The sequence below is a fragment of the Zalophus californianus genome, chromosome 2 (assembly GCF_009762305.2).
Source record: "Zalophus californianus isolate mZalCal1 chromosome 2, mZalCal1.pri.v2, whole genome shotgun sequence".
Taxonomy (NCBI): Eukaryota; Metazoa; Chordata; class Mammalia; order Carnivora; family Otariidae; genus Zalophus; species Zalophus californianus.
Genome location: NC_045596.1, coordinates 35,232,753 through 35,259,286, shown reverse-complemented (window position 1 = coordinate 35,259,286; position 26,534 = coordinate 35,232,753). Strand labels below are relative to the sequence as shown.

The 26,534-nt window shown below is 39.3% G+C and overlaps 1 protein-coding gene across 4 annotated transcripts in view; it reads left to right on the top strand.

Moving 5' to 3' along the window:
- The window catches only part of ATP8A1 (ATPase phospholipid transporting 8A1), a 222,317-nt gene that overhangs the window by 14,908 nt on the left and 180,875 nt on the right, over nucleotides 1–26,534 (top strand). For all 4 annotated transcript variants that reach the window (XM_027597680.2, XM_027597679.2, XM_027597681.2 and 1 more), the window contains exons 2-4: nucleotides 19,038–19,152; nucleotides 20,631–20,730; nucleotides 21,697–21,795. In XM_027597680.2, the coding sequence (XP_027453481.1) occupies nucleotides 19,038–19,152; nucleotides 20,631–20,730; nucleotides 21,697–21,795 (314 nt within the window). The remainder of the gene's footprint in view (nucleotides 1–19,037; nucleotides 19,153–20,630; nucleotides 20,731–21,696; nucleotides 21,796–26,534) is intronic.

The window sequence follows — 26,534 nt, the reverse complement described above, 5'->3', positions numbered from 1 at the left end:
GTTGATCTAAGGGGACTCTAGAACTTGGCTTTGTGATCATTTACACAACTAACTGGGCAAAGGGAAATGTCTGTTTTAAACTGAGCCTCTGTTCATTATTTTTTGTGAGCCATCGTTAAAGATGACTGATCTTGATCTTGATCTATCTGGGGTTGTACTTTAATGGGATCGCACTAGTCAGGTGACAGTTTAGGCAGAGACTATTACTAAAAAGGCCAAAGCTTCTGGACCAGGAAACCACGTTAGTGGGCAGACCTATTTAGAATACAAGACTGACTTTCATGAGGGAAGCAAGCAAACAGTGAATGCAAGGGTGAATCTGAGAGTTGGTTTATTCTGACACCAATCGAGAATAGCTTCTGTAATTGGCTTGGATCCCTGGGCTTAACTCTGATCCTAAAAGAAATGCAACTTGGTATAAGAGAAGTCCCCTTCCAGCATCTACAGCCCATCTTTCCCCCACATCTCTCCCTCACATCAGTGTAGGCTTAGCCCTGCAAACCTTAAAGATATGAGATATTTAAGGAGCTCTGACTTAGTACTCTAAGGATGTGGTATGAATCACCCTGTCACTATTTCCTTGACCCTGAGTGTCCATCACAGGAGTTCAGAGCTCCTGAGCTGAGGCCTTGCCTTACTCTGGAAGAGGAGACCCTCTCCCTGACCAGAGTTTGGACTGCAGGGCTCTGTACTTGTGAGCAATTCTGATGCCAAGCCAGGCCTGCCACGGGTTCTGAATATCTTTTGCTTTCACTTTCCCCACTGTTGCTCTCGGCCACAGCTGTCTGGACAAACTTGTTGCTCCATGTCAGAACTCTTTGACTCTGGGTGCACCTATTGTCCATGACCATTTTTCCTGGATCCCTTGCTCTGCCACCATATTGTCATCCTAATGTCTGTGACTGGTTGACCCTTTCCAGTCCCCTTCTAGTCTGTCTTTATTTAAAACAAACAAAAAAACAAACAAACAACCTAGGCCATGTCCTATCTCTGACCGAAGAAGTAACTCAGATCCCGGTATATAGATTTTACCCAAATTTGATATGGTGCTCTCTATACCTTAAGCTTTAGTTCATTCCTCCATCAATGCCAGAATGGTTGTGATAAGTGTTCTCAGGTGGACTTACTCAACTTTTATAACTTTATTTTCACCATTTTGAATAATGGTTGGGGAGAGGACATAAAGAAGAATGATTCTGTCTGCCATCTTTTGGGCTAAGTGTGTCCAATATGGTCAAGCCCGGGGAGGCTTGCATAATGTGGATTGTTTTATAGCCATGTTGTGTACCTCAGGGGTGCTCAACCCGGGTTGCACAGTGAATCAAATTGGAAACTTCTAAATAATACTGATACCTGGACCTATCCGAGACCAGTGGAATCAGTCTGGTCCATTGGGCATATGGACCAAGCACTGATCCTTAATATCTCCCAGGTAATTCTGAAGTACAACAATGCTAGAAAACACTGGTGTGGATCTTTGAATTTTTTACTTTGCAGAGAGGATGAGGAATAGAGTATATAAAACCATGTAGGTTGTCAGCCAGAAACCAAGTGCATGTGGATATTTTGGTAAATCTTTTGTCTATTGCTCAGTTACCTCATGGGTCTAATTATACTCCTCTTGCTTACCCTTCTCAGAAATGGTAAGGTTTCTAGGATGACACTCGATTATTAGATTTTGAAGACTTTCTTTAAAATCCTAAACACTTAATTCATTATAACCAAATGACGAGTAAACACATTTAGTTTATTTTTAGCTGGTGTTATATCTACTCTGGGAGTGTGATGAATTTGAGCCTTTCTGCAGTGTCATTACTAGTTTTTTTGCTAACCTACTTACTTCTGGTATATGGTAGTAATTAATCTCTTTATTCATCCTATATTTGTAGCCTATATATGTAATCATTTGCACCTAGAAGAAATACCTTAATGATCTGGTAAATCTCTGAAACCTCTGTGGCAACTTTATGTTAAGGGGTTTATTTTCAAAAAAAAAGGGGGGTTTATTTTCTCCAGTTTATAATTATTTTTTCCTTTTTTTGTATTTTTATTTAAATTCCTCTCAGTAAACATACAGTGTGATATCAGTGTCAGGTGTACAATATAGTGATTCAGTACTTCCATACAGCTCCTGGTGTTCATCACAAGTTCACTCCTTAATCCCCATCACCTGTTTAACCCATCCCCCATGCACCTGCCCTCTGGTAACCCTCAGTGTGTTCTCTATAGTTAAGAGTCTGTTTCTTGGTTTGCCCCTCTCTTTCTTTTTCCCTTGGCTTGTTTGTTTTGTTTCTTAAATTCCACATATGGGTGAAATCATATGGTATTTGTCTTTCTCTGACTGACTTATTTTGCTTAGCATAACACTCTCTAGCTCCATTCATGTCGTTGCAAATGGCAATATGTCATTTTTTATGGCTGGATAATATTCCATCTTGTATGTATACCACATCTTTATGCATCTTCAGTTGGTGGACATTTGGGCTATTTCCACAATTTGGCTATTGTAGATAATGCTGCTATAAACATCGAGGTACATGTATCCTTTTGGATTAGTATTTTTGTATTCTTTGATTTATCCCACCACGATGTGAGGTTTTTTATAGGTTAATGTACAGAAAATGAAAACTTACCACAAGTCCTAATTTACCTGCTTTCTCTGGTTGCTGAGATGAAACTCATTTTTGAGTCTCTTAAGTTAGCCTGTGGCACTTCTCTGTGGCCACATGCATGGGTACTGAGTGTCTGGCTTCAGGATGTGATTATTTCAAATTCTGAGCGTTAGAAAACAAGCTCCACGTGCCTTGGAGCCCGTGCGTTGTGTCCAACCATTGTGTGATTGTTTTTTATTTTATAATTCTCTTCTTACTGTTTCTACATTTAGACTTGACTTTTTTTTTTTTAGGTGATAATGTGACTTGTACTCCACAGATGGAAATCTTTTTTAAAAGCCAGGATTTAACCTAAGAGGGGAGGGAAAGTTCTGAATTGTTGGCTCAATTTAACCCCAGATGGCTACTTATTCTTGTCTTTTTGTTTAAAGTTCAATGGAAGAATCATTACATGACTTGGCCTTTTTGTTGACTTCTTAGTGAATATAATTAGGGAAGAAGGGGGGGCAAAAAAGCTCTCTTAATTTTCCCAAATGCAAGTGGAATCTTCCTTGATCTTATTAAGTGACTTTTCCTGTGGGATTTATCCTTATGGTTGGTGAACTACTCCCTTACGTGTTTTAATTTTAACTAAGTCTGAATACCAAGATTTAGGTCTGTATAATAGTTTTCTTTATATCAGACATTTTTCCATATGTTCAACTGGAATTGTCCTTTTTTTAAAATCCTATTGACTCAAACTAGAATCACCATCTTTACTGTTTATATTTCATGTGTTTTTAGTCTATTTGGTACCAGATTATTTGACATGGTAGCCACTTAAAAAGTAGAGTGCATTTGTTTTCAGTGGCACAACAACAGAATTTGAGACAATAACTTCCTTAGTGCTGTCCCTACTCTCCTCAGCGTCTTGAGCTATCACCTTATAATAGTTGACTTAAGAGAAAAAGAAATGAGGCATTTGGGCTCCCAGTTAGCCTGGAGTGATAACTGACCTCTGGCTCTTCCAAGCTGTGTGGCCTTGGGCAAGACACATAACCTGAGACTCCATTTGCCTTTGGCAGAATGATACTAATCCCCACCAGTAAATCATCTGCCTGTTGTGTAGAGAGTAGACTAGCTGCACGCTGGACTCTCCCAAGGAGCTTTAACCACACTGATGCCTGAGTCCCACCCCCAGAGATTCTGATTTCACCTCGAGGATAGGAGATGAAACAAGGAGTAGTGATGGTGGTATGGACTACGAGGCAGCAGGAAGGCGACAAGAAGGGGACACAGTCTGAAGGTCGATCTAACAGATTTATTCATGGATAGGACGGGTGCATGAAAGAGAGGAGTGGAGAATCAATAAAATTTTGGGCCCTGAGCCCAAAATGACAGTGCCATTTACTGAGATAGAAAACACTGGCATGAAGGACTGAAAACATTCTTGCATCTTAGAAAAGAGTGGGAAGGTCCACATGTGCATAATAGGTATGTTCGTGTGTATTTTTTTTTTTTTTTTTGGTTTCTTAGAGTATCACATTTATTCTAAGATCAGGATTTCCGTCTCCTATTTCCCTCCTCTTCTTTGAATATTCTTTAGAACTTCAGTAAACATAACTATTCGTGTCTTATCTATTGCAGTGGATTTTAGACATCTGGGAACTGTATGGATTTAATCTGTTTGGGATTGATATTTCTATTGGCAGGACTTTTCACCCCATAATCAGAGGTGAGGAGAACTTTCTTTCTTGTCATCATCCTGTTCTCTTGGCTCTTGAGGTGTTCCAAGCTGCCGGAGCATCCTTCAGAGTGGAGAACTTAAATGAAAGCACTTGCTATAAAGTAGGTGCTAAGCAAATGTTACTTGAATCTGTGTCTGGTGAGTGACTGGAATTAAGATCAAGCTGTTCAGTTTTGGGAAGCTGAGATTTTAACATGTTGGAGTGGTTTTAAAATCCTGTGGAGTTTTCTTCACTTTGCTCACCAATGGCCAGGATGTCCCAGCAGATCTGAAGGGCTGGGTTTGTGATTCTAATTAGTGGTGGTAGCATGTAGAGGCACAAGCGTTGAATTAAGAGGCTCCCTCTACAGTGGGTGATTTTTATTTAGGGTGTTAGAAGGTTCTTGAAGCATCTGTGCAACCCATCCTCGCATCATTCTTGTTCCACCTGCAAGTTGGGTAGGGCTGACGGCAATCTCACACATGTGTAAGTGTCATTGTTTTAATGTCACCGAGCACAGTGCTGGGTCATCTACGTCTTTGCAGCCCACTAGCTGTCGTTCACACCTCCTGGTTTAATGTGCTCAGTGGAGGTTTCTATCATCTTTAAGCCACATCCTGTCATACTGAAGGAAGCCAGCCATGCCTCACTTGCTTTTGTGCAGGTGACTCCTAGATCTTTGAGCCTGTCTTTCTAACCAGTCTTGGTGGGTTCTTCAATACTGCCCACAGCGCTATGGCAGAGAAGCCAACCCCAGGTCACACCCATTCTTAAGGTCATGTTGGGATGTGGTGGGGGTTCTCTGGTGCTCCTTTATGGATTTCCCATTTTTCTAGCCCTTTTTCAGTGGACTTGTTCGATACGTTACATGCCAGATTGTGCCACTGTTTGTCTTCAACAGGCAGATGAGCATGTCACCCCTTTTCTTATCCTGGGCTGTGTTCTATAGCATAACATGGTCTTGCTTGTGGGCAGCTTATGTTGCTGTGTGTGCTTACTGACTTCTCTGCCAAAGTCATAGTTAGCAAGTAGGCTTTAGGTTCCTCACTAGGTGTTATTGATGGTTGAGACCTTGTTAAGAAACAAAGGAGAATTATTATTTCTCTCTTACAAAGTCACAATGGAGGTAAGAAGCAGGTGCCTGTCAAACTCCACTGACTCATCCTGCGAATAATACAGCAGCAAAACGATGTTATTTGACTGCTTCTGCTTCCTTAAACAAAATGAGAACTAGTCTGTTGGAACCAGTCATGTGTTCACCTATTTTTACATTGTAAGATGCATAAATAGCTCTAAAAATGAAGGTTGTAATAATTCAGATAATTTTCATGGTGGTTTATTCGTATTTTTTCCCTAGTGTGTTTTAAGGGCCGACTCATTCAGAGCTATAATTCAGTTATATCTTCCTATGAATGCATTGCTACTGAAGTCTGTAGGGTAAACTAGCCTGCAAGGATCTTTATTAATTCAATAATGCTTTTCTCCATGTCTAAAGTGATTAAAACTTTTGTTGCACATGGCACTGTATTTGTGGTTCTCTGATGACCTCATAATTGTCTTTTTTTAATCTTTTTAAAAAGATAGCCTTGAGGAACTGTAGAGCTGGAGGGAACTTGGAGCTCATACAGTACAACACAGCCCTGACACTGCCTGCCTAGGCTTTGGTTACCCAGTTCCTGCTTGAATACCTCGCAGTGATGGGAACTGTGCCCCCCTTGTAAAACAGCTCATTTCATTCTCAGCCAGGTTGAATTCTTAGCAAGTGCTCTCTTGCTAAGAAAGCAATAAAAGCAATGAAACCTTTTATCTGATCCACGTTTTCCTGGGCCAAATGTCCCCCATGTTGTATTTGCATAGTTGGGGTGTTTGTTTAGGTTTTAGTATAGAATCTTCAGTTCATTCAGGGTCCCTAAACCTTCTTGAATTCTGAGTCTTTAATGTCATCTGTACATTTAGTGGTGGTGCCCTGGATGTCCTTATCCTGTCATTGGAATCCAGGCATTCTGGCTCTGGAGCCCTCTTTAAGTTATGTATTTATTTTATCTGTCCAGGGAATCCTCTTATATCACAGCAGAGACTCATGGGACTCAGCCTTTGGGGTCACTCACTCTGCACAATATTGTCCTGTTTTTTTTTTTTTCTCCTCTGTAATCTATTTCATTTCCTACTTCATACCTTGGGCATGCATATGGCTTCAAGGTACTATGACCCCCTCCAGCCCCATTCACTGTGAAGGTCCCTGCTCAGTGCTGAGTTGCCTATGTCTCTGGACCACAAGACCACATTCCTGGAAGGGAATCAGATTGGCCCAGCTGGTCAGGTACCCCATGTTAACCCTGGCACCCCAGGCCAAGGTAGCAGGTCAGGAGAGGATTAGAGGGGCAGAAGCCAAGGGTGTCTCAGGGTAAGCTCCTTCACATGGGCTTGCAGGCGGGGGGGGGGGGGGGGATGCAAAGGGAACCTCCAGTGTGAGCCCTGTCTGCGGATGTTGGTCAACTAGTTAAGAATTCATATCATCACATAATTATGGAATCATGTCTCTATTTAAAAGAATAGGGCTTCGCAAAAAGCCTTGTTGAAATCCAAGGCTAAAGCCTCTATTTTATTTTTTTTTTAAAGACTTCATTTATTTATTTGAGACAGAGAGCACACACACAAGCAGGGGGAGAGGGAAAGGGAAAAACAGACTCCCCACTGAGGAGGGAGCCCAATGCAGGGCTTGATCCTGGGACCCCTAGATAATGACCTGAGCCGAAGGCAGATGCTTAACCAACTGAGCCACCCAGGCACCCCTAAAGGCTCTATTTTAAAAAAAGGAAAGAAAGTCTGTGGAGGTTTGCTGGTCCCTGAAGATCACCTCCTTCCTTTAAACCATTCTTTTAATCATCTACACTTGATTTTTGACTGGCATTGACTCCAGACGCATTAGCCGGTAACAGTATTGTTTCGACTTAGGTAATACAAAAAATCTTTTTTAAAGGGGAAAATTTTTTTTTAATCTCTAACTATATAACCTGTGTTATGAGAAATACCACTTTTAGGACAGTGAAGCCCTATTCAATGTTAACTGAATTCTCAGTGCTGAAGGGAAAAGTTTTTAACTTTGAGTTATTTTCAGATTTTTACCATAAATCCTTTAGAAATTGTAGTTCCCATTATATAAATTTGTGAGCTCTGAAAGACCTCTGTAGACTATGTTCATAAACAGTTTCTAATGTACAGGATTCCTTTAATTTCCTGTCCAGAACACTGGGACAGCAGTTTCTTACCTCCAACTTTTGGAACCTCTCTCATTCACTGTGGTTCTTCTGTGATTAGTGACAATCCACTTAATGATTCTGCAGGTTCTCACAGTTCTGTAGGTTTAAAAATATATGCATGTCTCTAAGTACGTATATGTGTATAGATGTAGATGTAGATAAGCTACAAGTAGGAGTTCATTTAGAGCAGCTAGGTGATGGCTTTTTTTTTTTTTTTTTTAGCAAGCTCCTCCTTTCATTTTTGTTTTGGTGCCTCCAACGAATGTTTCTTTTAACTTTTCTAAGAAAGTCTTAAGTTGATTACCGTTGATAGAGAATGACGTGAAGTAGGAGCTGAGAAGTTCTGTTTTTATTATCTCTTAACATTATGCCATCAGTTGCAGGCAGCAGACCTATCCCAGCAATTCCTTCTGCTCCCAAATGGAAGGAAGAAAACATTTCAGTCTTCGCTAACATTTTTTTAAAGCACATTTCCTTCATTCTCAGATGTCTGTGTATCTGTTATTATTCGCTCTTGAACATGTGAGCCGATTTCCAACCTTTTCCATGATCTTGTTTATCTTCTTTTACTTGTGTGTGGCAGCACTGGTCTCTTTGAAGACGCCTCCCTTTCCCCCTCATCAGGACCTTTCACAGTCGGTCAGCATGTTGCCTTTAAAAAAAATATATATATTTATTTATTTATTTATTTATTTATTTATTTATTTATTTGAGAGAGAGAGTGTGTGCACACAAGTAGGGGGAGGGGCAGAGCGGGGGAGAGGGATGGAGAGGAAGAAGCAGACTCTCCACTGAGCAGGGAGCCGGATGTGGGGTTCGATCCCAGGACCCCGGGACCATGACCTGAGCCGAAGGCACAAGCTTAACCGACTGAGCCACCCAGGCACCCCGGGTTGCTTTAGACAGCCTTCTAGACTTCTGCCCTTTTTGGGTCTTGATGATAACTTGAAATGTGTCCTTCTAGAGTCTAGAATACATGTCTGGCTTGACCTGATATTCCCCTTTTTGCCTGTTAAAAGCTCTTTGGTACAGTTATGTTTTCTACAAGTTTCATTTCTACTTTATCCCTTTTGCATTGATTAGAGCCCAGTCCATAGTAGCAATTCCTCATCTTGTTTCCTGCACCTTCTCAGAGATGAATTTGATGCCAAGACAATCAGTAGTGCTTTTAGCTAATTGAGACTTGTGGGAGATGCCTGATAGATGTCTGGCAGTTGAAACCCCTCATTGCTAGTGCAGTCTGTTTCTGTGCCAATTTTTAAGTCTATATTGGGAACATACCGTTTCTTTCTTTTATCTGACCAAATGATCTATGGGCTATTCCCAAGGAGAGATCATTAAATTCCTTCCATCTTTTATTCTTCTTCCTTTCCTGTTAAGCATGATTTGGCATTAATAAAATTTTTCATTATTATTTCTAGCAATTTAGCATGCCCAAGATGATTATTTTTCTAGGTTAATATCTAAGGCTGGTGGCCAAGGAAATTGAGTGCTTACTTTTTTGAGGTTCAGCACTAGGCATGCCATAGATTTTCATGTCATACTTGCTTAAGGATAGCCTGTCTTCCTAATGTCAGGAATACTTTTTTTAGTGTCCACCACTTAGAGTTCAGAGTACTACTTTTGGAGCTTGCTGCAATTCAGCGTGAGTTCAGGAAGTAATAAGCCATTTTTTTCCTGTTCTAGATAAGAAATACTGTCTATGTGGTTGCACATGTTTATTTTTAGATCAGTTCCCACAAAGACACTTAAAGGAATATATCATTTACCATGTATTGTATGACAGGTCCTGATAGAATATATTAGTGGGTATCAGGATAGGCACAGAACTTCTAGGAATTTTTGGATGCCTGATAGTAAAATAGAAAATTTAGTGAACATTTATTACATGCAAGAGACTTTCCTGAAGTGTTCTTTTTTACTTCCCCATATTAGAATAACATACCTGACAGTTACTTACATGTGCCCTTATGCCTGTCCTGTCTCAGTGTAAAAGTTAGGTATATTTCTAACATCTATTCTTTTTCTCTGTTGCTATGTATAAGTATATAGGTCAAAAGACGAATATTGGAATGGTCAAAAGACCACTATCTATTAAAAAATCTGTAGGTGACACTTCAAGGAGGAATGGTCAGGGAGGGTGCTTTAACATCGAAGTAGCATCTAACAAGGCCATGAGGGTGGGAGAGATTTATGGTTGGAAAAACTATTGAGGTGGAATAGGGCAGGTAGAGGAGAAATAGAGTTAGAAGTCAGGTCAAGCTTAATTGTTGCATGAATGAATACATCCGTCAGTGTTAGAGCTTTAGAGCTAGGTTGGACCTTAATCAGTGTCCATGTATTGTCCTGGCTATGGTACTCACTGGCTCTCTGACCATGAGCAGTGCTCCATGAGAAGTAGTTTCCTTATCTTCATCGTTTTGAGAAGAATTATTTAAAAAAAGAAGTGAACCATTGTGTAAGATGAAAACCAATTTTTTTGAAGCAAATAACCATGCTTTACATCACTGGAGTAAGCGGATGTCCTTTGTTACAACATTTTGTTATAACTCAGTTGGGCTTGAGGGTAAGGAGCTACCATCACATTTGCATGAACAAGAAGGTAAAGGAGAGGAAGCTAGGGATGTAGAAGGCTTTTGGCTGTTGTGCAAATTCCTTAGGGCAACAACCCAAAGTTATCCCAGAACATGCTGGACTCAGGGCTTGGGTTACGGCAGCTGTTAACATCAGAGGAGATCTGATCTAGCAAGTAGGGCCGGTTGGGGAAGGTTCTAGGCAGCCTGGTGATTTTGTGGGCAGGGTAGTTGCATTATGGTTCCAGGTCATCATTCCATGCAGAGCAGGAAAGTCAGCTAGTGATTGGTGGCCTGGAGCAGGTATGGTGTCAATATCCTACATTAGATGGGCATTGGGAGAGAACTTCAAGCAAAAGACTGAAATGCCTCTGCTAAAATTCCATAATATGGAAGCTGAGCATATTCTTTAAGTAGGTAAAATAGTTCCCAGAATCAAATGAGAAACTTTACAGGTGGGTCAAGGATGATCCAAGGCAGCTTGACTAATAGATGGTTAGTTCAGGTGTCTTACTGTGCTCAACCTTTTCATATGTCCAAACTGCAAACTGACTGTGATTCGTTTACACGTGGACCGTGTGCCGACCTCTAAGTCAAAAAGGGAATATAGTATCTTGATGTGCCAGTCCCTAAAGACTGCCTACAGTTGGGGAAGGGGAGTTCTCCAAAGAAAACCAAAGGATTTTTCAGGAGAAGCAGACGTTGAGGTGAAATGAGTAGCAGATATCCCCTGCACTGAGCCTAAATCAACACAGTATAGGAAGGTATACTGATGCAATAGAAAATTTCATTTCCCTTCTGGCTATTGAAGTCATGGGCTAGAAATTCGAGATAGATTGCTAAATAGTTTCTATTTAATTTCCATACTTTTAAAGGTGTTTGATTTCTTCAATGCCGTCTTTGAAAATGTAGTGTGAGTCTTAACCTTTAAAGCACCCATTTCATTGTTTTCCAGAGTGGTGGTTTCTTCCTTTTGTACCCTTTCTGAGCAGCTGCTATCAAGATCACAAGTGAACATTTGAAATCACTGTTCTGCTCCAACAATGCAGGATATGGGATTTCGAATCTGTTTTGTAGCTCTAATAACTGCTTTTATATTTCTAATTAAACAAACCATTTATGTAGTAAGATACTATTAAAAACAAAATAAATACAAACCTGTAAATTATATTTAGCTGAAGATTGCTTTGTTCCAGAAACTTGAGCCAAAAAAAAAAAACCTATTACATGAGGACTTTTAATTGCTAATTTTTTCAGAAAAACAAAATAAAAACCTATTTAAATTTTGGAAATGCTCATGATTTCCTAATAAGTAGCCCGCAACTTTAATCACACCTAAGTTCTGTAGTTTGTGCCTCTAAAGTCTCTGGCTAGTTTTCCAGTTAATCTTTTAAAAGATTCCATGACTGTTGCAGGCATGACTGTCTGATGACCTCATTCTGTGTCAAAAACCATAAGCAATTACTGTGACCTCTTTAATGTCTAATATTGGAGGCCACTGAGCAAAAGGATATACAACAACTGGACTCTCCTGAATGTGTTAGGAGATAATATAATAGATACTCTGATTCCAGCTTTAGCCTTACTTTATAATTGCAATAAAGTTGAGTCTGCAAAAACTCAGTGGTTCTATAACCATATTACCAGGCAACAGAATGACTTTGTGTTTTGTTCTCTTTCCCCTCCTACCTACCCAACCCCTGCTTTTCTGTTGCATAACCCCCCACATAGATGACAATTTAGGGGAAAACATTTACTGATTTTGTATTAATTAATAAAATTGTAAGGTAAAGTCCATTATTTTACTGTCTAGATGTATCAACTGGTCGCAACCTTAATTAAATATCCCAAAATTTAAAAAAATATTAATACCTACATTAGTGTCTTTAAGACCTGTTTTCCCCATCTCAAGTATTTTGAAGGGGAGATTAACTTTATAATATCTGGCTAGAGGACAGGCTGATAGGAGTTGTATGAGTGACAAGTATTGTGCTACATTGCTCACATAATGTCATTTAGTAACTATTTTATGAACGAGGACACTAAGGCTCAGAACATAAAATAATTTGGACAGTGTTCCATACAAATGGGTATACAGGTCTGACCATAAAGCCTATTCCTTTTCCCCACAGTCTGCCTTTCTGCTCATAGTAATAAAAATAATAGCTATAATTTTTATATGTGCATGAGGAGCCAGGCACTGTCCCGCATACTTTACGTCCATGCATTATTTCATTTAATCCCCACAAAAGCCTGTGAAACAAGGTAGACAGCTAAAGTTAAGTCATTTGCCTAAGGCAGCCAGAGCTCACAACTGATGGACCTGAACTGTATCTCTCACACTGTGCGTGGTCTGTGTTCCCAGTTACAATTCTGTAATGCCTTCCTTGAGTGTACCTGTGTTTGCGGTATCATCGGTTGATATGTTATAAAAAGAAAAAGATGCATGATTTTTAAGGATAGGATTGGTTGACTCTAAAGAGAATTCTATTAAGTGGTTAATCATTTGTTGCATTTAAAATCCTAAATTTCTCTCAATTCTTGGGCTTTGGCTTGGAGTAGCATCAGATAGTGGGTAACTGTGGCATCATACATGGGTGGAATGGTAATGCTTGGCCTGGAGAGACTGTGAGGATCAGGGCGGCACCACCTCCAAAAAAAATATCATGTATACATCCATTTCATCTCTGTCACCACTGTCTCACCCAGGCCCCTTCATCTTTTTCCTGGATGATCACAGTAGCCTCAAAATGATCTTCCCACCTAAAACTTTTCAGGGGATTCCTACTGTGTAAAGAATCTAAGTTCAAGCTTCTTATTGCTTACCCAATCTGGCCCTGCCTCTCCCTATGTGATGCCCTGTTCACTATCACCGATCCTCACGTACACGGAAGTGCCAACCTGATTCTTACCTCGAGGGCTTTGTTCCTGCTCTTCCCCAGCTGGGTTTACACTGTCGCTTCTTTAGTTCCTTATTGAGGTCCCAACTCGGCCTGTCCTTGGAGAGGCCTTCCCTCCCCCATCAGTATAAAGCAGCACCAGCCATAGTGTTGTCAGCAACGACAGTGAGGCCAGCCAACATTTAGTGAGCTCTTACTCCACACCAGGCATTGTTTTCTACATTTACTAACTCACAGGGGCCTCGTGAACCCCCCTTTGAAGTAGACACTGTTATCATCTCTGTCACAGAAATGATGAAACTGAAGCCCAGAGAGTTCTTTCAATCATTCTGTCAACCACTTGTTGTATTTTCTTCACACCTACCATGATCTGTAATTATCTTGCTCTCCTCTAGAAACTAAATTGCTGAAAAGGGACCTAATCTTATTTTCTGCTTTTCCTGAAGCTTTTTAAAAAATGCCTGGGACACAGGAGGCATTTATGTCGAAATATGTTCAATGAATGAATGAACAATCTGACAGATTAGGTCATGATATTTATGATGAGAAATAGAACATTTCAAAGATGATACTTCAGCTGTAATTGTACGGAAAGGACTCAGAGCCCTTCACTTAAATAATTGTTGAGCATTTTTCTTCTCTGTTGCAATGTAATGCGTGCCTATAAGCACCTCACCATGAATCTGGGCAGAGGAAGAAAGACTGTATGTCAACATACTCATTAACCCAGTTGTCGCTGGTCAATAGGTGGGTGCCATGGAGCTGCTAGCAACAGATTATTGTCACGCTAATCTTCTCAAACACGGAGCACCGTTTGACTGTGTAACTGGGTTCTGCTGCAGATTAGGTAAGGCAGCGTGGCTGTGAAACATCTGGCTCAAGTAGGGAGATTCTTACTTTGTTTTGCAAATTTCGTTGTTCTTCTAAACAAATGATGTATTGACCTTTCTCTTCCTGGTGCGGAGCAAATACTGATTTCACAGGATTTGGAAGCTGAGAAAGAACTTCAGAGGATTAGCTTAACTTCCTCATTTTACAAGGGAAGAGAAACAACCACCCCCCCACACACACCCCCCCCCCCCCCCCACTCCACCCCGCAGGATGAAGTGGTTTTCACAGGGTCACAGAAGTAATAAGTGGAAGAACCAGAGCTTGCCTCACAACCACCAAGCGAGTTTAATACAAAACACTGTTAGGGGAAGAAGAGCACTTGTTCACTTCGGGGCCAGGATCAGAATGCTGACCCATCAGCATCTTCTATTTCCTTGAGTAGGAAAAATATTGCTGGAAGCCAAAATGGCTGCCAGGAGGATGTTGCTTCTCTATCCCTCTTTAGTAATACAAAGTAATATCTGCTTGTAGCACATTCAGTAGCTTAAAATGCTATGTCACTCTTTGTTTCCCTGTATTGAAACTCTTGGTCCTTCAGAAGCCTGGAAATAGAATTTGGTCATTTTATAACTAAGAATGAAGAATTTGGCCTGGTAAAAGTCCCTGGTTTGCTGTGTGTTCTAAGTAATTTTATCATTTAAGTACTGAGTAACTTTATCATTAATTGAAATAGTTAACAACAGTGCTTTTGAAAACAAAAATGCTTTTCTGCTGGGGAAATAATACGATATTACAAACACTAAATATGGAATTTTCACAGTATCTGGAATTCTGAATTACTGAATCATTGTCTATTCTATTTTGCATAAATAAGGAAAAGTCTTCTCCTTATTCATTTCAATAAAAGCTAGTGCAGAATAGCTTATTTTAGGAGACTGGTTTGCTTCTGGCTGGTTTTAAGACATTACGGACATTGGAGAGTACAACACCAAAAGAAGCTAAGGTAGTTCAGAAGGAATTATTGAGACCTACTTCATTTTTGTTCCTTACAGTGCTGGGTGTGGGACTATGTCCACCAGGTTCTTCGCTCTGTAGAACTTTTAGTTTAAGAAGAGTAATGATGCCATTAGTGGATGTCAGATGCCCAAGTGAGCAGTAAGGACACTGGGATGAATGCTTGAATTATTTTCCTGGAGAATTCAAAATGAAGGAGTGTGGATCTGGTGTCACTATCATTACTTTGTATATCTGTACTTGGGGTCATATTGAGTACTTGGGACCATATAGAGATGCCCCCCAAGAACTTGAAAATAAGGGAAATGGGTTTGCTTTGTTATTTCTTTGTAAGCTCAACTCATGGGAGGGACAGAGCCACCTGCAAGAGAGGTAGATCTGTTACTAGGTGTGCAGGGTTTGATGGTCAAATCCCATTGCCACCTTAAATGTGAGTTGCTGTTTGGAGATGGATATGGTCAGGAAAAGGGTGAGTCAGGGAGTTAAACATTGGTAGCACTCTTCTCAGCTTTGTGGAAGGAAAAAGAACTGTGTTGAACAAATTTTCAGAATGATGGCCCCATTGCCAAGGTATCCCAACAGACTTTGAAGATTTTGGTTCTACAGGTGCATCTACCCTTGTTGTGGAATTGGGTCCATCAGGCTGTGCAAGCCCAATGCTGTTAGACTTGTCATCTCCCAGTGGATTAATTCATCAGATGTTGAAGGAGTGTAGATTGATGTGTTACCCATATGTCCAAGAACCAACCTGCTTGTTTCTACAGTGTAAGATAAGAGTTCATCGAAGGGTCTAATCATAATAGTTAACAAACTTTCACATTCCAAATTAGTAAGAGTGCCAGTCTTTTTCCCAGATACATTCATGGATTATTCCTGAGGACCTATGGGGTTAGGTGCATTCACTGAGATATTCCTGAGGTTGCTGTGCCTGCTCACTTCTAGCTCACTGCCTACCGCTAGGAATAAATAGCAATTTGGGGGCATACACAAGGTGGTACCTGCAACGTCTGGCCTTCAACGTCCTGGGAGTGGGCCTCAGGTGCCTGCAGGGTCTCTGTTACTGCTAATGGAGGAGCCGATCTCCCTGGAGCCCTGAGGGAGGTGACTACCGGCCCCCACGGGCTGAGTGCCTGGCTCCCAGCTTTCAGTGCAGATCTCCCTCCCTCCTCCAGTATCACCCCTGCTCAGGGCATCCCACTGCCTGAGCTCCAAGGGTTCTGCTCCATGTGCTCAGCTTCACCTGCACTATCTTTCTAAGGCTTTTTTCTGTCATGCCTGAATGAAGCAGGCTTGTGGCATCTGCAATATTTTGTGCTTAGAACCATCCAGCCCCCCCTACTGGATGAGAACAGGTCACTAGTCTAGACATTCCCCCCACCCCGATTTTGGGGAGTTTTTTCGTTCGAGGTCCCTTATGTTCAGACCTTGGGTAGGGCCCTGCTGGTCCATTAGAATTGTTTCAGTTACTCTCCCATTTAAGGGAAGGAGTCGATTCCATTCCCTTTGTCCCAAGAGATCCTTTTGCTTCATAGATATTCTTGACTATAAATTAACATGTGAGGGGGAGATGTGATGTCCAGTGCCACCTGGCAGCATTTGAGACCCCAATATAAATGGCTATGGAGTGACACCTAACTCTTCAGCAAAGAACATCCAAGGACCATGCCCTCAAAAGTCCAGCTACATAAAGTAAGTACAGTCTGAGGGCTTCAGAGCAGAGAACTGGTTTTTCCTGAGGCTCTCTGTCCAGTTGAGGTGCCAGAAATAGGACATTATGATTTTTGTGCTGTCATTAAGGAAAATCTCATAAAAGATTTTTAAGAAATTTTTTAAAAATTTATTTCCTTCTATTTAATGTTCCATATCTTAGTCCGTTCAGGCTGCTGTAACAATACCACGGACTGGGTGGCTTCTGAACAACAGAGCTGTATTACTTACCGTTCTGGAGCCTGAGAGGTCTAAGATCAAGGCACCAGCAGAGTCACTGTCTGGTGAGGGCTCACTTCCTGGTTATTGATCATCTAATCAATGTGTCCCCACATGGGGAAAGGGACAAGGGATCTCTCTAGGTCTCTTTTGTGAGGATACTAGTCCCATTTATGAGGGCTCCACCTTCATGACCTGATAACCTCCCAAATGCCCTACCTCCTAATACCACCAATTTGGGGATTACATGTTTACATATGAATTTTGGGAAGACACAAACATCCAGTCTATAGCAATCAATAGATAAGATTTTGATTGTATAAAACTGGGGGGGGGGAGAGTTTGTATCTAAAACATGGTGTAGTGAAAGATAACTATTCACCATGTGACCATAGGCAAAGCTGCTAATGTGTCTGAAACTGTAAAATGGATATGACAGTACTTAATTTGGAGCCATGTGGCCTTTGGAGTGACCATTCTCACTCTGCGCCTCTCTACTTGGAAAGCTTTCGGTGGCCTGCTGCCAACCAGAGGATGCCTTCCAGGCTTCTGCCCAAGTGTGAGAGGTCTTCCAAGATGTGGCCTGTGTGCTTTTCAGCACACCTCACCTGTCTTTACCTTGCCCCTTGTCACCCACCGTGTGAATTCCCCTGCACACACTACCCTGGTCCCCATACTCACGTTGCCCACCTTTGTAGAAAGCCTAAATGATCTTCTGGTTTCATATAGCAGCAAAATCCCACAGACAAGCTTTCCCTTTACAGTTTGTTACCAGCACTTGGCTGTCATTAGTCTCCTTATCAATGGGTGGAGAAAAATTTACTTGCCCTCAGTGGGAGGGTGGGAAGGGGAACGGCCAAATAACCACTCCTTTGTCGTTTGATATTTATTCAGCAAACATTTATTGAGTACCTGCTGTTTGTTGGTACTGGTGTTAGGAAGATGAGTAACCCAGCATCTGTGGCCTCAGGGAGTTCCTATTCTGGTAGGGAGAGACAGACTCAGAAGCAGGCAGTAACAAAACCTTCTGATAAGTGTTTTGATAACACTTTGGTAAGTGTTCTGAAGGGGAAGTGCAGAGGCCCGTGGGAATACAGAGAAGAATCACTGACTTAGCATTATAGAACACTTCAGAAGAAATGTTCAATAGGTCAGCAGGTTTTATGGGAGGAGTTGGCGTGGCTAGATAAAGAAGAAAAGAAAAATGGCTATCTAATATAGAGTACTGTTGATGGCCTTTTCTGGGAAAGGGGTAAGGACTGATTTAATCTAGTCTCATTTAATTCTCACTAGACAGTAAAATAAGCAGTTTACATTTTTTCCCCATTCTTCTGGAACTTGTGTTTTTAAAAAGTGTTGTCAATAGGGTGACAAGATGTTACCCCATTGAAATTGGCAGAATCTGCTGCATTGTTAGAATGATCCTGAGATGACTTGAAATGGTCTCAAGAAATTTAAAACTCAGTTGTCATTTAAAACTCATAAATTGTCATTAGTGGAAAGATTAAGATTATCACAGTGAGTTGTGGTCCCACCACAGCATGGTGTTTGCCTATTTAAACCTTAATGGGTATCTTTTTTTCTGTCTTCATCAAAAAGAAAAAAAAAGAAAGAAATACCGGAAAGGTATTAAATGTGTATACTTATGTTTTAAATTACCCCTCTCTTAGTTTTGTCTAAAACTCTAATGGAAACTAGTTTAAAATTTTTTGTTACTTTTGGATGTATTCTTACATAATGGAAGGAAATAAGTTGAACATTTATGGAGGAACAATGAGTAAAAATTGCAAAATGATGTTACTGTTTTTGAAATGGTCAGTTTTTACATGACTCTTAAATGCTGCCTTTCAGGGATTCCTGGGTGGCTCCTTCAGTTAAGCGGCTGCCTTCGGCCCAGGTCATGATCCCAGGGTCCTGGGATCGAGTCCCACATCAGGCTCCTTGCTCAGCAGGGAGCCCGCTTCGCCCTCTCTCTCCCTCTGCTTGTGCTCTCTCTGTCAAATAAATAAAATCTTTAAATGCTGCCTTTCAAGTTTAGTAGAAATAGGAGATGTGGGGATTTTCCTTTTACTGCAAAAGAAGCAAGAACATCAATCAGGTGGAAGCATGCAGCTTTTAACATAATTTAGAATCCCAAGTAGTTATGAAGTATGTTTTTGTCTGGATACTAACATGAAAGATTTCTTACTGAATAAGAAGACTGTTTCTCTTTAAGGTTATGAGAAGACTGATGATGTCTCAGAGAAGACTTCACTGGCTGACCAGGAGGAAGTACGGACTATATTCATCAACCAGCCACAGCTGACAAAATTCTGCAATAATCATGTCAGGTAGGACCTACGAAAGATCTCTGTGGGACCAGCTATCACAGCGGAACCCAGTAGGCCATCTCCCCTCTCTGACCAAAACAAAAATACTTACAGAAAGCTTTCAGTTAAATCGGTTACTATTTGAGAGCTCACTGGAGGCAGTATGAATCGGCTCTTTTCTCCATCTTCTGGCCAATAAAGAGATGGGAATAAGAATCTGGAAGTTGGAAGGAGAAGAAAGGATAAACAGCCATACTCTCCCAATTATATTTATAGTGTCTGGACAGTGAAAGCTGCTTATGGATTAGTGGAAATTAAAATTTAATGGATATATACCTTTGTCTCAAACCTGTTAATAGAGTGATGAATTATTGTTTTTGGCCAACAAGTCTTAACATTTTAGAAGAGGTCTTTGCAGTTCTTCATCCAGAACTCCATTTTGTTACATAGTCTTTAAATATTGGCGTTTGTTAGTTGTAAAAATTAGTGTGGTGTTGAGGAATGGAGGGCTGTGAGAATTACTTCACCGTTACGTTTTCCTTCCAACAATAGTATAAAAAGTATCACTGTTGTAAGCACAGTTCACCGTTACATTTTCCTTCCAACAATAGTATAAAAAGTATCACTTTTGTAAGCACTGTTCACTAAGTGTCCTCTGAATGGAGTGAACATGAACACCCCCTTACCCCTTACGCTAGCCCAGGGTTTCTCCTGTGGCAAAATTCCTGGATTTGAGAAAAACCCATTTACAATTAATATTTACAACTTCACATTCTAGAGTAACTTTCTCAGTTGGGGGGATGTGGTATGCATTCCTGTAATCTCCTATTTTTTAAATTTTTAAAAGATTTTGTGGAAAGCATTAAACGTAAAAGTAAATAGCACAACGAACCCCCTTGTACCCATCATCCAGCTTCACAATTATCAAGCCATGTAATCTTCTTTCTATTTAAATAACAAGAAGATTGGATGTTTTCAAGACCTAAGTGTTGATATCTTACTGATTGCAGACGTAGCTGGTATGTTCAGTGTGGAGTCCTAGCCAAGTTCCTAGAGGGACCATGAAGAAAATGAACAGAACCCTAGAAAACTTCCCATTTTTCTGAAATTATCCTATGTAGGCATCTCTGTTTAAAGTTCCTGGTCTTGCTCAAATTCGATTTTTTTTTTTTTTGGTAAGTTTTTTTATTGATGCACCATCATTGATTGCTAACTAAAGTTGCTCTTCTTCATAAGTTACTCCTAGTATGTTAAAAAAGGATGGTTGGCAAAAGAGAACAAAAGATATCGTGCAGAAAATTAGACTCTTACTATCTAATTCGACAGTTCCTTTTGCTCATATTCATTTAGGTTAATGACCATTTGCAATATTCTCCCAATCTGAAACAAAGGGCAAATGTTCATCTAATTTTTTATGTGATGATAATAGAATTTTATAAATGTGGGTGCTAATTATGGAGTAATTAAGTTTTATGCTGCTTTTCCATTTTGTTTTCTAGCACTGCAAAATACAACATAATCACATTCCTTCCAAGATTTCTCTACTCTCAGTTCAGAAGAGCTGCTAACTCATTTTTTCTCTTTATTGCACTGCTTCAGGTAAAGTCACATCATAAAACTTTAGTTCAAAGTCGAATGTTCAGATACTAATAAATGTTTTTGTTAAGCCCATGACCAATCTTCCAGAGCTTTAGCTAAACACAGAGAGACAAGCTGGTTTGGGTGGACATTTCCAGTTCCTGCCACAAGCAATGTCAGAATTCCACTGACATTTGATTCATTGTTACCAGCTTATTTTATTTTTAAATCGTTTTTATCGGCTTATTTTAAACATTCTGTCAATTTGATATGGCAGGGATGAAATTTAATGGTAAAGGGGGATGGAACTTTTTCTTCAAATATTAATTAAATATTCATTTATTTTAGTAACAGTAACAGTCAATTCTGAACCTTATAAGAATTTCCATTTTAAAACTTGTTTCTTTTTTGTATTTGAGTTAGTAGTAACCGGGCAAAAAAAGAGTTTCATTTTATTAAAAAACATACATTCATTGTAAAAATAATTGGAGAAAAAAATTGAAATAAAGAAAAAAAATTAAAACTCTCACTTTTCCGCCACTCAGAGGCAACTACTCTTAACATCGGGGTGTATATCTTCCTCGCCTTTCCCCTCCCCCCTCACGTATTGTTTATTGATTTAGCTTACAAAAAGAAGATCATAGAATATATATGTTTTATATTCTGCTTTAACCATGTGATAATGTGTGGATATTTTCCCATGTGATTCGGTGTGTCTTTAGAATATCATTTTTAATGATTATGTGATATTTAACTAACTCCCCTTTGTAGGTGTTAGTCCTGCACACACAACAGCTTGTCATGAAGCCAGCTCCCATGCTCTTCTAGCCACTTCCTAGACAGGAGCAGACTGCCTCACTCAGTGTTAGTCTGCCGCAGTAGTAAAATCACTGAAGAGTATTTTAAGAGGCACTAAGACTTGGTTGTTTTTAAACCTATTATAAACTTGCTAGTTCTCACTGGATTTTTTTTTTTTTCCCCAAATAGCAAATACCTGATGTATCACCAACAGGTCGCTATACAACACTGGTTCCTCTCTTATTTATTTTAGCTGTGGCAGCTATCAAAGAGATCATAGAAGATATTGTAAGTACTTAATTTTTTCATAAATGTGCCTTATTTTATATGCATATTTTAAAATACTAGTTTCTCTTTAATTCTTGACACAGGCTGTTTAAAATGCTCATTCAACTTAAAAACATATAGAATATGCTCTGGAGTCCATTGTTCTTAGTTTCTACAGGATTACTGTTACAGAATGCTTGTCAGAGTGTTCTCTGCATTTGTAGTTTAGTAGTGAAAGAAATTAATTTAAATGCAATAATTGGCTTGGAGAAAAAATTATATTTGAACAGTATTTTCAATTTGAACATTATTTCAAGTTAAACACAGTAGCCTCCAAATTATCTCAGTGTAAAGGGTCTTTTAATATATGTTTTATTTTTAATGCATATGCACGGTTTTCACTTTATTAAATACCGTTGATTCCTTTTCATCTTTAGTAGTTTTAAGCTTCCTTTTATTTTATTGAAAGGAAGTAGTATTAATCTGTAGTAGCTGAGAGAAGGGGAAGTCAATTTCCTGTTCATAAAATAAGTTCCCCAAAATAAATTGAGACTTGTCTTTTTCCTCTTCTACCATTATTTTAACTACTTTAGTCGAGGAAGCCAATTTTTTTTCTTTTGCTCTTTAAATACTTGGCCTATATGAAATGACCTTCTGTCGAGCCTTAGGCAAGTCAGATGGTAAGGCGAGGAAGGCCTGAGACATTCTTTAGGAAGCTCCAATTTAAAGTTGCACAGACATTTACATTATTTCTGTAGAGAATCAAATTGAAACGGGTGAAGTGTCCATTTAGATCATCAGTCTCAAAAACATCCAAGTGTCTAAGAGTACAGACAGAGGTTTGATGTCTGTGTTCATGTGTGTAAAACATCACAGTCCTCTTGATTGGAAATGACATGCTTGATGGGGACCACAAGCTGAAAATTTAAGGGACTCTCTTTTTACCTGTATTGTTCCACACAGACTTACCATCCTTTAAATTGTACTTGGATCTAGCAATCCATTAAGGATCGGTCTTTACTATAATTGGTCTCCTTGTTTGCCTTATGTACTCCCTTTTCTTTCTTTGACATAGTTTGATTAAGCATATATTATTTACTAGACATTGTGCTATTGTTTTTGCAAATGTTTTTCCCATTTAATTTCTTCAATAACTTTACAAGTTGGATATTAATCACATTTTAAAGGTAAGGAAGCTGGGGCTTAGAGAGATCATGAAACTTGTCCAAGAAAGGTTGGGATCAGATTCCTTCTCATCCAGCTCTTGTTCTCTTTTGTGGCAAGTCACCAATAATAGTATTCATCACATCTGTTGAGTTTCTGGGATCCGTGTACTTGTTTTATATCCTTTACATTTATTAAGTCTTATAGCCACTCTCTAAAGGATTACTGGTATTAGCCCCATTTTACAGATAAGGGAGAGGAGGCACAGAGGAGCAAGGTAACTTGCCCAGGGTCACACAGTTAATAACTGGGGCTGCGAGAATTCAAAACAAGGCAGTTTGGTTCCAGAGCTCCACGTTATTATCACTGCTCTAAGCTGCCTGTCCTTTTTTCTTTTTCCCTAACAATATTATAAGCTCTCTAGCTATGGTTTTTAGTACCCCTCTGTATGAAAATAAATGGTAAATAAAATGATATCCAAGAGGGTATTTTTTTTGTTTGCTTGTTTTTTTTTATAACAGAACTCTTATTGGCACAATGTAATAATTGGGTACTTCTAGAAAACAGCTTATCAGGTACTTCCTGGAGGATGTATTAATAGTTGGGTGGGGTGATAGTATTATGTGGAGTACTTTTCCAATAAAATCATTGTTAAGAAATTGACAAAATAGGTTAAGAATGGTTTAACAAGACATTTATATCAACTTAGAGGCGATAGAAAATTTGAAAAATTACTCCCTAGAAAAGGAAAAAAGTCAAATAGTTTAGATGACTGCCCAAAGAGTATCTTTATCAGTAATTATAATGAATACATATATTTGCTCATTCATTCAACAAAATATATGAAGCAGTACGTAGGTGCCAAGAATTCACTAGGATAGGTATTAGGATGTGTTCAACTTTTGCTGCAGTAATAATCATGTCCCAAATGTCAGTGGCTTAAACCTAAGTTTATTTTTCACATTTTTCACATTTTCAAAGACACTGCAGGTTTTTATCCAGGAGGAAGGGCGGGCATCAGGCCCCGTTGCTCATGTGGTCACTCAGGGATGCAGCTGAATCGAGAGTCTGCTATGTGGAATAGTGGTGGTCACCAGAGCAGAGGAAGGAGAGAATGGAGGTCCAGAAATTTGTGGTCCAGAAATGGAGCACATCACCTCTGCTTACAGTCTAATATTAGAACTAGTGACAAGAAGGAAGTTAATCTCGGTGTCCACGAAAATAGAAGAAAATGAGATATTGGTGAAGACTAATTATGTCTCCACTCTTATGTCAGTGAATAAAACACAGCTTATCTTCCAGTAAGCCTTCTTTCATATTCTGTTGAACATTTACAATAAAACAGTAGGAATCCCCTCCAGGGGAGACACCTAAGACTTACCCCCTCCCAGTGCATTCTAACTTTGATGCTTTGCATAGCTTAACATATGATTTCCTGTTTTTAATGTGCAAGTAGCAAATGACATAAATACTTATTTGAAAATAAAATTGGTGGAGAACTTTTTAGTTTAAAAAAAAAACTGCATCTTGTCAGATGCCAACTCTTATGGTAAGGGTCAAGATTGGTTGTTAAATTGATAATATTCACCATGAAAAACATGCCTTCTTTGCTATACATGTGTTAACTTAAACTCTGATAAACTTAATTCATTTAAAAAAAAAAAACATAAATTTTTGAAGTCCACAGTGTTCAGAGACCAAATACAAGGAAAAGGTTAGTGAGTAAAAGTAGCCAGTTTGGAGCTTGTAGTCCAGTGGAAGAGACAGAGATTAACCAAGTAACCACACCAGCTATTGCCTTTTGGCTAGAATTAAATGATGCACTGAAGTCCTTAGAACAGTACCTAGTTCTAGTAAGTGATGAATAAATGTTAACTGTACTATCATCATCCAAATATCCATTTGACTAAAATATAGAAAATGGATTGGAAGGAAATAGGATTTGGGTACACTAGTTAGAAGAATATTCTAGTAGCTGGTATAAAAAAAATGAAGAGATCTTAGACCAGGTGGCATTGCAGATAAAGCAATATAAAGAAATGAATTCAATATCTTTTTAGGAGTAGAATTGATAAGACTTTTCACCATCCAACATGCTACATGCCCTACTTATTTTGTTCACATTCTCTCTCCAACCACTAGAATGTAAGCTCCATAAAGAAAAAGTTTTATCTCTTGTTCATTGTTGTATCCTCACCAGTAGTAACAGGGCCTGGATCATGGTGTTTTGTAAATATTATTGAATGAAGAAGGATTGGATGGAAGTGAGAGGGAGAAGAAGATGCTAAGGATGACTCTCAAGTTCCTGGTTTGTGCAAGTGGATGGTATATGGTTCCATGTCTGAGAACAAGGACAAGGCTTGGGGGTTAAAGTCCTAGATTGCCTTGTGGACACAGCAGGAGATGCCTTTGAGCCTGCCAGAGGGAGATGTCAAGGATATAACTCTCTGGAGCTCAGATGAGAGTCTTGGCTGGTTATATTTATGTATCAGTTACAAGTGAAACTGCAAGGATAGATGAGCTGAGCTGGGGAGAGAGTATAGAGTAAGAAGCGAAGAGGGCCAGGGAGTAAGTCTTGAGGAAGTCCATCACTGTAGAACAAGATAGGAGATGAAGAAGGGACAAAGGTACAGGTGGAGCACCTGGGCAATGATGAAATAAGAAACACTTAGGAAGGGTTCCCAGGAGGGAGTGGTCCACATTACATACTTCGGTATTCTAAAGTTCATGGTACTATTTATACAGTACAGTTTACTGATGCACTGTCAGTTAAATATTGATAATATTAAGTAATTCACTAGCCCTCAGTGATTTGAAATGAATTCTCACTATAGGACAGTGGAGGTATTTGAACTCATGGAATAGCTGTATTAATGTTTTCTGAAGTGTTCATTTTAGAAGGAATAATAATCTGTTTGGGATCCAGAGATGCTTTTCTCTCTCTTTTTTTTTATAGTTTTAAGATTAGAATCTGCCTATCTGGATAGATCCTTATGTATATTCCACACAATTGTTTCTTGACAAACAACCGAATTTATTCTGTGGCGGGAAGGCCGAGGAAAGAGCTGTACAAGAATTCTCCTATATAAGAATTCTCTGTAGATGGAAAGTAATGTTCAGGATCTCCTTAGGTTTCACTAAGATTAAATTTCCTGTTTAAGTAGAATGTTTCATTAATTAGCTTTTGTCTCCTTCAGTTGGAAGTCTATTGTCTGTCATAGATGTCTATTGTTTTGGAAATATTTGCACGTCCTTCATACATCTAAATTTGCTTTGGACCATTACTTTGGACCCAGAGTTATTTTGGGTTACTTTCTAATTTTCTTAAGATCTTTATGAACAATAAAAAACAGTAAGTATTTGAGAGTTTCATCAATTATAAAATATTCTCTACTGATGCTACAAGTTTAAACTTTAAAAATGTATTAAGAACATCTGGTAAATCATAAGCTTACTTTTGGAAGCAATAGTTTGCCTAATGAAAGTCTACATTTTTACGGTTTTATTAGTGAGTGTTTTGCTCTGAGAAAGAACTGTAATGTGTTCCTGTTTATGGATGTGGCAAGAATTACTTTCTACAAGCCTTCCACAGAGGC